The sequence below is a fragment of the Lagopus muta genome, chromosome 8 (genome assembly GCF_023343835.1).
Source record: "Lagopus muta isolate bLagMut1 chromosome 8, bLagMut1 primary, whole genome shotgun sequence".
NCBI classification, from domain to species: domain Eukaryota; kingdom Metazoa; phylum Chordata; class Aves; order Galliformes; family Phasianidae; genus Lagopus; species Lagopus muta.
The window spans coordinates 5,177,468-5,190,571 of NC_064440.1; the positions used below are offsets into that span (position 1 = coordinate 5,177,468).

The 13,104-nt window shown below is 40.4% G+C and overlaps 1 protein-coding gene and 1 long non-coding RNA gene across 5 annotated transcripts in view; one reads left to right on the plus strand and one right to left on the minus strand.

Annotated features, from left to right (window-relative positions):
• Positions 1–13,104, plus strand: part of LOC125696571 (von Willebrand factor D and EGF domain-containing protein-like) — a 168,961-nt gene that overhangs the window by 127,295 nt on the left and 28,562 nt on the right. For both annotated transcript variants that reach the window (XM_048952370.1, XM_048952371.1), the window contains exons 22-24: positions 7,957–8,052; positions 8,854–8,949; positions 12,572–12,667. In XM_048952370.1, the coding sequence (XP_048808327.1) occupies positions 7,957–8,052; positions 8,854–8,949; positions 12,572–12,667 (288 nt within the window). The remainder of the gene's footprint in view (positions 1–7,956; positions 8,053–8,853; positions 8,950–12,571; positions 12,668–13,104) is intronic.
• The window catches only part of LOC125696577 (uncharacterized), a 191,408-nt gene that overhangs the window by 55,657 nt on the left and 122,647 nt on the right, over positions 1–13,104 (minus strand). The window lies entirely within an intron of this gene.

The window sequence follows — 13,104 nt, forward strand, 5'->3', positions numbered from 1 at the left end:
AGTTGATGTCTTAATTGGCCTTTCAGTACACAAAGCAAAAAACTGTTTGCATTGCCTGTTTAATTCTCTCTGTGTGTGGTTGCTCACATTCTGCGTGCGTGGCACAGAGGTGTGTGGCGTGGCAGCCCACCTCAGCATCCTGGGGATTCCCTGCTGTGCACAAGCCCCAGCAGCACTGAGCTTAGCTCAATCCTGGAGACACACTGCAAAAATGCATAAGAAAAGTTTACCATAATCCTGTGTGTCATAATTTTCACCTGCTTGCACCATTTTCGAAAAGACCATTCTAAAGGACTGAAGGTTACTTGGTGTGAGCATGACCCTGTTTTTCATCCCTGTTTTGTGCCTGGAGCTGGAAACATACTGAGGAGCTCTGGGTATCAGGAAGCCCTGTGCAAGCTGGAATGCAGAATGGCCTCTCCTCAAAGACATGGCCTATGGACACATGAATGTATACAAACACAGACATACGCTGCCCTTGTATAAATATATTTAGTACGTCCATCGGCATAGTCCTTAAAACATAAATCTACCTGTGCCTCTTGCTGTCACGCAAGACAAGACGTTCTCTTCAATTACTGGCATTTCTGAAAATCCCTCTGGAGGGTCCTTAAGATGAAATACTTTATTACCAATATCATTCTCTGTCTCGGGGCTTGGTGGCACAACACACAAACATCCTTTATTTGTCTCTTGTCACTACGCGCATCACCTGGCTCAACAGCAAACCTCTCTGCCTCCTCTCAAGCCCCTTTGTACACCTGTGACTGCCAACCCAGAGCACAAAGGTGAGGATAATCCCTTGCAGTAATTAAGGACTTGTCACAGTGCCTGCTGTCGATTGTACCAATTGTCTTCAAAACATCAGTACCCTGTAAGATGGCAGCAAAACTAAACAAATGACCAAAGTTTAGATGAGACCAAACTTTGTGCACAGAGTTGTCACCGTGCCATTTGATATCAAAATTCACCAAGATAAAAGGAGCAGTCCATTGGTAGCAAGGTTTAATACCTGTGGAGCTTGAGGGGATTTGACCTTTGTTTAATAAGAATGTCTGAAAATATTCTAAGATAATAAATGCCTTACCGAGTGGCATTTGTCTTGTGACAGAATGTAGATTTTGTTATTTTTCAGTTGTGCAGATTCAAAATCAAGCTGGCAAAGACTGGTAGGGAGAAAATAAGCGCATCATGAAAATGAATTTGTCTTCTAAAATAAATTATGCTGGATTTTGTTTCTTTATTATCTAAAACATAGAAACTTGTTTTTACCCATCTTGCAAAATAAGCGTTAGAGAGTGAATTCTCTTATTTCTAGCAGGAGCCAATTGGTGAACCAAAATGAAGTAGTTCTTCAAGGATCAACTCATCACTTCCTCACCCTTTCCTACAGCTAGCCAGGTTCTTAGTTTTAGAGCTCTTTTTTCTTCATGCAGAATTATCAGTTGTCAATGGCCTAATATTAAGGTGAGTCTGCTACATTGGCAGGGCTCTGGCAAACACTGTTCTAGAGAAAGCTGACATCACCTATAGTATAATTAAAAATAAGCAGGAGAAATAAGGCCTACTGCTGTCCACTGGATTCTTCTGCACATTCACTTGCAGAAGAAGCTTGCTTTTCTTTGTGGAATAAACTTCTAAGAGTTCCTTTGGGAATGAGGAAGGTTACTAAATCTATAATTTCTATTCTACATGTCGCTATACACGTCATAGAATCATTAAGATTAGAAAAGACCACTCAGAACACCAAGGTCAACCATCAACGCATCCCCAGCATGCTCACTAACCATGTCCCTCAGTGTAACATCTATCCTTTCCTTGAACACCTCCAGGGGTTGACACTACTATCTTCCTGGGCAGCCTGTACCAGTGACAAAAATAAATGCTATGAAAATATTTTATTATGGTAGGCTCTTAGCAGTGTTATGGGACAGTCCCTACCATTGCCAGATCTGCACTGTAAGAATGGCCTAACACCTGCAGAGCTTTAAATATTTTAGCTCACTATGGCAAGAATTAAAAAATGAATCCTTTCATAATGAATAGTTAGTTCAAACAGGATTGCTTTCAGAACATTTCTAATATTTTCTCTAGCCCAGTGTAAGTGACACAGGAACACGTCACTGCGTAAGGGTAGAGGATAATGCTCAGAAATACACATTAGTGTTGCTACCACCTGAGGTCAACTGCTGGCCATCCTGTTTCCATTCTCCATTTCAAAACAGGGGCATAGGCCTGCACTTTCAGTGACACTGCATCCGTTGGATGAGGAGACAAATGCTGTCTTTTCCCTGGGCTCATTTTATTCACCAGGGTCTGCGCATATGGTACTGTCTGAGAGCAGCTGTTACATTTCTTGAGCTCCTTAGGGTGCCCTAAGGTGGAACATGTCCTTTCCACTCGATAACAGAGTCGAAGCTAACAGAAAAATCTGCTTTGGGCATTTTTGTTTTGCTTCTTTCCAAGAGACCAAAACCCGAAGAGTGAAGAATAATTAAGAATTAAGCCAAATTCCTGATCGTTTTTGATTTTATTTTCTCAAAACCCAACTTTATTTGATAGGGAATGTCTGATTACTAAAACTAAAATAAATCAAATGCTCAGTTCTGTAAAACACAGGTACTTAAAATCATTTTGGATTAGTTGACAGTTACAGACTATTATCTTTCTAGTTTTTAGTAGACAAAAGTTCCTCAGAATTCCTATGGAGAATAAAGTTGTACTACTTTAGAAACAAGTATTTTCTTACAAATCTTAAGTCAGTAAAACTCTGGAATGTCTTACAGACTTTGTAGAGTGTTTCCCAAGGGAAAGGGAAATCTCAAATGGTAGCAGTCATGCATTCTTCTCAAGGGTTAAAATACACCATTGTCTTGACACTACAAAACCAAATAATTTTCAGAATAATGGAAAAGAAAAAGTAGTTGGGAATGTATTACGACCTCAGGATATGCAGCTGGGTGAAACTAGGCTTAACAATCAGAGGGCTGACATTTTTCTGGTCTGACATTTTACACACAAAAAGCTCTGCCATAACAAACCAAAAGTCCATCCCCTGTCTCCAACAGCTGCTAACAGCAGATGCCCAGAATTATTTGGGAAAGAAATATAAAGATACTGTCCAGAACAGTAACTTATGCATTGTGTGCTTTAAAAAGCAAATGTGAAGTCTTTATAAGTGATATTTCCCAACAAATACTTCTTCCATGAATTTATCCAACTGCTTTATGAACCCATACAAAGTTTTGCTGTTCAGTGCCCTACCAACTAAAAACATAGCGTTTATAGAGAACACAGTCTTTTTTCCAAATAATTAATCTACTTATACATACAAAACCTTGTCTTCAACTTTGGTTATCCTTACTACTTACTCTTGTATCTTTTCCACTCTTAATATAGCCTTCCTGTGCTGGGGGATCAGAGCAACACATGGTATTTAAGATGCAGCTCACCATGGATACAGGCCATAATAAAGTCTGGCATTTTGTGCTCTGCTCATTTCCTAACAATTCCCAACATTTTATTTGCTTTTTTGACTGCAGATGAGCACTCAGCTGACATTTCACAAAACAAAATCCATTAGTACAGCCTAATCAGAACTGTTGTCTGCATTTGTACTCCCAATTTATTCAGTTAAGTTAATCTTGTTAATTTTCTATTTGTTATGATGGGTATTTATTTCATAAATGGACTCTGGACTATTAGACTATACAAGTGTGCATCTGAGTACTTTTAATTGCACTAATGCATGCTTTAAGCATATGCTTTAACGCTATGCTTTACTGTTTTTCTCTGTAAAAGACATTCAAAAGCAAGGCTTAGCTTCATAATCATTAAAGGGGAAAACTGAAAAACTGGAGGGCCTGCAACATAACTTTATTTCACTTTTTTTCCCCTCTCTTCTGCTGCACAAACTTTATATGCACTTTTAGTAAAGTAGGTTAGCGCACCTTTGAAGAAAATAAATGCAGTATAATAATTAAAAGAAACAAGGCAGACTACACTCTTCCCTTGTGAAGTCCTTCCAACCTCACTGTTTTTCACATTTTTAACAAAAACTGCAGGTGATGACCTCACAGCTACAGGTCTTGCCTTCGTGCAAGACCAGGGCCCCTCTGGTTGGACTGAGCAACAGTTATTCATTGTTGAGATGTGAACCAATAACTGTCCTGGAAGCCATTTGCTGATTAAAGTATCTCAAATGGAGAAAGCAGCACAACATCCAGTATTTCTGATTTGCCCCAAAGTTATGGAGGAGAAACACATAAAAAGTGCATGATCTCATTTTAATGGGAAAGAAAAGTCGTTTCAAGATATTTTCCAAAAAGCTTTTTCAAATAAAACAATAATGGAATTCTCCATTTTCACCTCCAGACTTTAAATTATAAACAAAAACATAAACACATCTGACAGCAAGATTGACCATTTGCAGCAATGCTTTTCTCTTAACTGTTATCTTATGCCATCTGAAAATGTTTAGTATAAAAACACTGCAATATCTTTGTACAATTTAGCAAATGTTTATGGAAAAAAAAATGTTCATTCTAGAAGATGAAAGATAGAAGTCTTGGAAAAGAATTTGACATGAACACTATATTTCTATTACTGAGAAAAATGTCTTTTAGGTGAATGTTGCTCTCCCTTTTTCAGTGCAGCCAGTGTTCAGCTTTTATCTTTTGCTATTCACCAGTAATAGAATAGTTTTAAACATTTTGCTATTAAATGTCACAATAAGAGCAAAATGTTTTAATATACAAAACACCATGTTCTTTTCTGACAGTTCAGATGCATCTCGAAATGTGTAAAGAGCAGATGGAAAGTAGTCTATTTGAATGGACACATTCGCTCTAAGTGCTAAGTACAAAATGCGTTGAAATAAAGAGTAATGCGTTTGAATGTCACTGAGCTTGGCATAGTGCAGAGGCACCTGGAGGCTTTATGCAGCCGTCGTACTGCCAGAAAGGAAATGCACTGCATGTACTTCACAAAGAGCAGTACATTTTTCCCAGGTTTTGTGCTTCCGTCTCTATACAGAGAGCACCATAAAATCGTTTGAGTTGGAAGGGACACCTTTAAGGGCCATCTGGTTCAACTTTCTGCAACGAACAGGGATGCCCAGAGCTCTGTCCCCCTGACCTTGGGTGTCTCTAGTGATGGAGAACCCACCACCTCTCCAGGCAATCTGCACCAGTGCCTCACCATCCTCCCTGTAAAAAACTTCTTCCTTACGTCCAATCTAAATCTGCCTTCTTTTAGTTTGAAACCATTTCCCCTTGTCCTATCACCCTGATAAAGCATAGAATCGTAGAATCACCAGGGTTGGAAAAGACCTTTAAGATCACCCAGTCCAACCATCCACCTATCACCAATATTTCCCCACTAAACCACGTCCCTTAGTACAACATCTTGAATACACATCCATTGAATATGTGTATGTCTCCTTCTTTCTTGGAGCCCCTCATATCATTTAGTTCAACCCACTGTTAATTTCTAATTTCAGATAAATCCCTTGTAAACACGTCCTGCACTTCCCCAAGCACAGAAGAGTTAAATGTTTCAAGTGTGCATTTGCCTCGGTCAGGCTGGGATGCCCTCTCAAAGCAGAATGCTGCCCTTAACTTCAGCAATATCTGTCATAAGTCTCTGAATGTGAGAGGTGACATAAATATAGCGCTGCCATTTAAAAAGGATAACAAATTCCTTTGAAAACAGCTTCCATTTCTTTCGCCTTTCTTACCCTTGCTGTTTCATCGTGGCCTGCTACCTGCTGCTTGTCCTAATAGCACGAGGCCCCAGGCTGCCCGAGCCTCTGACCTGCTGCAGCTGCTAGGGCTGGATTAGGACTTAGGGAAAGCAGAATGCTAACTGCTTAAATAGATCTAAACCAAACCTATTCAGCTGCACAGAAAACGTGGGGTTTTTATTCTTTTTTTCCCCCCAAACATACATTTCAAATTTCAGCTAAACACATGCTGAGTTGCAAATGTCTAAACCTTATAGCCCATCAAATCAAAACTGAATTTAGCTTAATGACATTCTCAGCATGAATAGTATGGATCTGAACTATATCTAGTTTTCTGTGCTCAGGCATGACAAATCCTAAAGTTATGTTAATGCAGTACTGGGAATTTCACCTTTAAAACTAAATGGTAGCAAAAAATGTAAATACTGAAGTACCTGAAGAGCAGATCTAATTCCAGATGTATTTCTCTATAATTATTTGTGTGAAAGGGGGTTATTTGAATGTAATTTATTGGAGCTTGTCTTTTTAATGACAATTGAGAAATGTTTGGTGGCCTTCATAGCATTTGGATGGCAAAGTTCATACGCCATGGCTTACTTTGAAGGCTTCATGATAGCACAAAGGTGAGGAGGCCCTCAATGCATGAGCTTCATTGAAATTCCATGCTGCCACAAATATTTGTCCTTCATTCAGCTTTCCAATTACTCAGTACATTTTCCAGTTTTAAGAACAAAATGTACTTTGGCTTTTTTTTCCCTTCGAACAATACTTAAAATGAAAGATGCTTTCTTTCAGATCTCTGTAGCTTCTTTGCTATTATGCATTTTCCTTGAAACAACCTTGCTTAGCTTCAGACCCATTATAAAATATGCATCTCTGCCAGTAAAGTGTGGCAAAGTACAACATTTTTCTCTGTGTTCACTCCTCAAGCACATGGATAGATATTTTTCACACTGTTATATCATGTGGGTTGTTTTGTTTTTTTTTTCTGAGGGCATAAGTGAGCTCCAACTGACACATATGCCTTGCTTTTGCTTCTTAGGATAAAGTTCAGCGCACTTCCTACAGCAGTGACCTCTTTACTCTCTTGAACTTGTCATACAAGAATACCTCTTGTAAGAAGGTTACAAATACAGACACCAAATGTTAGGTCTCTACCTTAACCTAAGTTTAGGACATTAAATCTTCCAGACCCGTGAAGAATTAAAGCCATTAGGAATGTGCTGAAATCAGACTCTAGATGGGAATCATAAGTGCTTAGAAAAAAAAAAAAAAAAAACCAACAGCTAAGCAATCTGATACTCCCTCAAAAGTCCTCTGAATTCAGCAAATAATGTCTCTCCAAAGCTGCAGCGATTTCCAGCTTTATGCTCAAACTGTCTTCCACAGAATAACACTGCCAACTGCAAAAGATCAAGAATCTACTATATAACTTCCTGCTTTTGCTGCTGCTCACGCACTACTTATTGAACATCTAAATTGTTTAAATGTCGGTCATTTTGGTGACAGATTTCCTTACAACCCTTTTCTATGCAGAGGAAACACTTCCCCTCTGTTCAGGGTAACTTCTGACACCTGTTAGGGCTCACTGAACAGACAATCATAGAATCGTGAAGGTTGGAAAAGACCTCTCAGATCTCCAAGTCTAACCACGGACCCACCTCCACGATGCACACTGCCCTCAGTGCCACATCTCCTTGGTTCCTGAACCCCTCCAGTGATTGCGACTCCACCTCCTCCCTGGGCAGCCTGTGCCAATGCCTAACCTGAACCTGGAGCAACTTAAGGACCTCTTTCCTTATTGCTGTTACTGAGGAAAACGGAACAATCCCCATCTAAACACAGCCTTATTTCTGGTCGCTGTAGGCAGCAATGCCAAATGGATTCAAAGAGAGATGATCACCAATTATCCATGAGGATAACTTTGATGGAGGGATGGGCAAGGTGTTTAGTATTACAAACCACGTTTGTAATTAGTCTTCCAGTTCAAAAGTATGCACTTACACATGAACACACTCAGAAGTGAAACAAAATGATCACGTGGGCACCGCATTACTAACGCAATACCTGTTTTTATACTGCACAATTGGTTGTTGGATTAATTAAACAGCTTGTGAAAATCAGTAACGAATACTGTGCTCATAACTGCACCGAACTCAGTGCTGGAGCTGTTTGCTTTTTCTCATGCTTTACTCTTTCTGTGCTTTTTGCAGTGCAGTGTGACCCACCGTGTGAGCATGGAGGAACTTGTGTAGCTCAGAACACTTGTTCTTGTGCCTATGGATTTGTTGGTCCTCGATGTGAAACAAGTATGTACAAATTATTGGAACCTTCTCTCCTCCTTACATGTTTGAGTTTGTATTAAATGATAAAGCACAAAAAAAGCCTTTTTATATTCCTGTATTTCCCTCTAAAATGCTGACTGAATACAGCAAGGAAATCAAAGCATAATATTTTGTAGTAATACAGCAGCTGAACTATTTCAGCACACATATTCACCAGCAACATAGCTGTATTATGTAAAAATATGTACATCTGTGTCAACATATTCCACATAAAATTGCCTCCCGAAAAACAAACAAGGAAAAAACTGCATGTTATTTATAGCAACATTTATGAAATGTGAGGTTGTAGGAGTGAATGCAGTAATAGTGATTGTGAGAACATAAAAAGGCCATGCCAATTAGCCTATTTGGGTAATATTACTGTGCAAAACAAGTCATGAAAGAGGTTTAATACATAGAAAATATATTCAATGTCTGGGGAAAAAAAATCAGCCTTCAAACTGTTTCATATAGGTTGAATGGTAAAACAAATGCAGTTGCATTACAGATCTCGCAGCTGACTTAAATATCAGGTTGCTACTGACAGGAACATAATTTTATCTGTGAGCCAAGGTAGCTTGAATACTTCAAGACCAAAGAATTATAGATGCAAGACTTCTGATGGAAAGAATGAGCAAAAAGAGAAAGAAAACCAAAGGAAGGGACAGAATCGCCGCTTGGTTTACTTTTGGACTAAAACAATTAGTTATTCGCTGTAATTGAGCACCTTTATGACCCACATCAGTATAACTGATAACAGATTAAATTCCTTTCTGTGCTTTCCAGTGGTGTGTAACAGGCACTGCCATAACGGCGGGGTCTGTGTGTCGCCAGACGAGTGCAAATGCAGAAGTGGATGGAGCAGCCCTTCCTGTGAAATAGGTAAGCTGTTAGAAACCATTGGTCGCTCCTTTCTTTTCCTGCCTGAAATCCACGTGATTTGTATAATTCAGCAGTCAAAGTGGGAACTGCTTGAAAAATTGAAATGTAAGAAGAGCGGGAGACATAGTAAAGGGCAAAGCCTCAGGAGGCCTTGAAATTATGTGAGTATTCATAAGCTTGTCTGCTTAGCTAAATCTCAGGGCCACTTACAGGAAAGCCACAAGCAGAATCTTTTTGCATCTTTTTTTAAGCTCATGTGATACTGGAATTTGTCCTTAGTATGAAAATAAAGTTCTTCACCATGTCAGCAGTTTCAACCTTGGGAAGCTTGGTATCTTCTGCCAAATCAGTTGAGATTTTGGCGTTATATTGATTTACATTTTCATTTAAATGCTTCAAAAATCACCATGGCCATGAACCTGCTCTGCATTGGCACTGTCCATGCAGAGCTCAAAGAAGAACTCCTGTCTAACAGTCCCAGTGCCTTAGTGGCAGTGTTGAGGGCAATGCACTGCTCGGTATCCATGCAATTCCCTTGTTTCATTGCTTGTAGCCCTACACTTTTCTCTCAAGGTTAGGAGAAAGAAGAATGGTCTGGCTTTTGGCGATTTATAACAGGATACAGCAAAATCTGAGATTCAAAATAGAGACTATGGAGACAGAAATAGGAGGGCTGATTAAGCTAGGAAGACAATGCAAGCAGGTCAGCATGACTTCTGCTGCTAAGTTAGCAACTACAGTTACTACAGTTCCAGTACTCTGTAGTCTAAGGAAGAAAAATGAACTGAAAGAAGGGAAGTTATCAGAAGCCTGCCTATTAACCAAGGTTTTTTTGGTCTATTTCTTGGATCCAATTTTGCCATTACAGAAGATGGCTTGTAACAGTGTAAGACTGAACAAAAGTAGGTTTAGAAGGAGAATTTAACTACCCACTTCCCCTGATAACTCACAGAATCACAGAACTGTAGGGGTTGGAAGGGACCTCCAGAGATCATCGAGTCCAACCCCCCTGCCAAAGCAGGTTCCCTACACCAGGTAGCACAGGTAGGCATCCAGGCAGGTCTTGAACATCTCCAGAGAAGGAGACTCCACCACCTCCCTGGGCAGCCTGTTCCAGTGCTCCGTCACCCTCACTGTAAAGAAGTTCTTGCGCATGTTTGTGCGGAACTTCCTATGCTCCAGTTTCCAGCCGTTTCCCCTTGTCCTGTCTCCACTCACCACTGAAAAGAGTCCGGCCTCGCCATTCTGCCCCCCACACCTTAGATATTTATAGACCTGGATCAGGTCCCCTCTCAGTCTCCTTTTCTCAAGGCTGAACAGACCCAGTTCACTCAGCCTTTCCTCATAGGGGAGATGCTCCAGGCCCTTCACCATCTTCGTGGCCCTCCGCTGGACTCTTTCCAAGAGATCCCTGTCTTTTTTGTACTGGGGAGCCCAGAACTGGACGCAGTACTCCAGATGAGGTCTTACCAGGGCAGAGTAGAGGGGGAGGATCACCTCCTTTGACCTGCTGGCCACGCTCTTTTTAATGCACCCCAGTAAGCCATTGGCCTTTTTGGCCACAAGGGCACACTGCTGGCTCATGGCCAACCTGTCGTCCACCAGGACACCCAGGTCCCTTTCCGCAGAGCTCCCCTCCAGCAGGTCATCCCCCAACCTGTACTGGTGCATGCAATTATTCCTCCCCAGATGCAAGACTCTACACTTGCTTTTGTTAAACCTCATCCGGTTTCTTTCTGCCCATAACTGTAGGATATTTAACTGCTCCTCTTGGCTGCACTTAATACATGCAAAGCACCTACAAAAAACTTGCACTCAGGGAAAAACCATCACCAACAGTCAGCACAAAATGCCAAGGTAAGGCCCAGAATTAGGTACCTATTATCAGTCAGGACTGATAGCTCTGAACCCTATTAGAATAGCTGTAGCTAAGACCTTCATCCCATGGCCAAAGTACTAACGCTGGAGTACACATGCTTTCTTCTCAAGGCACAGCCACTATAGCACGCATCTGGGACAAGGCATGCAAAACTGAAATATGAAAAGAAGCAAGCATGAGAAGTATCTTAATCAGTGCCAGACCTCAAAGCTATAGAGGCAATCTGCCTTTTCCATGGCAAATATTAACAACTAAGACACCTTCAGCCTACATTACCTCTCCTGGCAGGTGAGGGATGTCATCTTCACATCCTTCTCCCTGAGATTTTTTCTAAATGGCAGACACATAAATTAGCCTAGCTAAGATCCAGTGTAAATGATTGGGATTGCCACTAGCTATTGTGGTTCCCCCTATCTCCTCTTTCTGCCAGAAATTACTCTCCTTGAATTTTGCACATGTGTACTGGCAACAGATGGAGACAGGACTATTCTAAGGGTAGAACAAGTAGCAGCAGCAGAGGTGGTAATTTTCAACACAAAACAGCAGATTTGGAGTTTGTTTGTGTGACAATACCTAAAATGAAAGAATACCAGCTTCAGCTTTCCAGCACAATTTTGTGTGTGCTAGGCAGAGCGTTCCATGGATACTGTTGGGCTTTCCTTCCTGAAGGGTTTTTACAGATGGAAATACAAACACTGACAGAGTGTGGACATCTGTGAACTAGCTGGGACAAAGAGGGAACTAATCCAAATTTACCATTAGCAATGAGCAAAGTCCATTTTGACTTCTTAAGTGATTGCTGCTTAGTCAGAATAGCCTCTCATCTAGACTACAATTTCACTTTTTTCTCTCTCCAAATTGACATTTTATTTCTCCTTTAGTTCTTCTGAAACATTTTAGCGATGCTTAATTTATTTAAGCTTAAATTTATTTAATTTATCTAATGGGCTATTCTGTAAGACACTGAAAGACAAAAGGGATAGAAGGAAAAAGCCTATTTTAAAGTGCCGCTCCATAATAAAATCTGCACAATTGTCCTTATTCTTCACACAGCGACTTCCCAACTGAAATAGTTCACAGCTGAAATACATTTTTTTTTTTTTTTTTTTTTTTTTTTTCACTACAGTCAGGTACTTGCCACATAGAAATATGTCAGACAGCCTTTAATTCCTAATGCCTGTTATATCATCTATAGTAATAACAGACAAATAAACAGGCAAAGCCAGTAGCTTTGTTGATGATACATGAGCCAATATGTTTGTGGGAACTGGCATTTAAATGAGGCAGAACAAACAGAGGTTTTCTGGTGCATACCTATTCAGCTTCCCTGAAATGCCACTCTGCTCTGCTGCACTCAGACAAAGCAGCAAATGGCCAATATCTCTTTTCCAGGTTATCCAGACTGTTTGCAGTGTGGCTGGATTTTGTTACCTGGGGATCGTGGGTGGTCAGGATACCAACGTAAAAGCAAACAAGCTGGGCAAGCCAAAGGAAGATATCAGAAATAAACTATTATATAATATTTGGTTTCATTCCTCTAGCTATGCTAAAACACCACTGAAATGCACCCACTGTGATGACAATGAATAAATGCCACAGCCCATCTGACCAGTAAGGATCGTGTGAAATTTATCACAGCATTGCAATATTAATTCCAATGATGTGTGCAGCAGCAAAAGAGCATCTAGTGTAAAGGTTCAGAGTGATAAGAGATTAATAAATTTATCTTACATTCACATACAGCTGTGTGCAACCCTGTGTGCTTAAATGGAGGAATCTGCGTGCGACCAAACACTTGCACGTGTCCTTACGGTTTCTATGGGCCCCAGTGCCAGAGAGGTAAGAAAGTTCTATTCATCATGTTGATAAAGGATGCAGGCTTAAAACATAAACAGCAGCCTATATCATTGCCTGCCCCCACATGCAGTATATCGAGAGATTTGCCTTGTCATAACTCCCTGCATGTTCTGTGGATGTTGTGGTCTGTCGTAAATCTGCATTAAAGTGTTCTTAACAGTACTGTGAAGGAGCAAGCACCTATTTAGGATGGCATTAATGATAACTAAACAATTAATCTATAGCTATTTTAAGCCAATTCTCTCTCTGATGAGCATCTAGTCAATTAAACTTTGAAGTATAGCTCAACTTTGTTCATTTTACATTCTATAGTGGGCATTACAGTGTGTTTCAGAGCCAGATGATGATTTTTCTTCAGATGTGACTCCACGTATCACCTGCTTGACCATCCTAACATGTTGTGGATGGGAGACTTACAG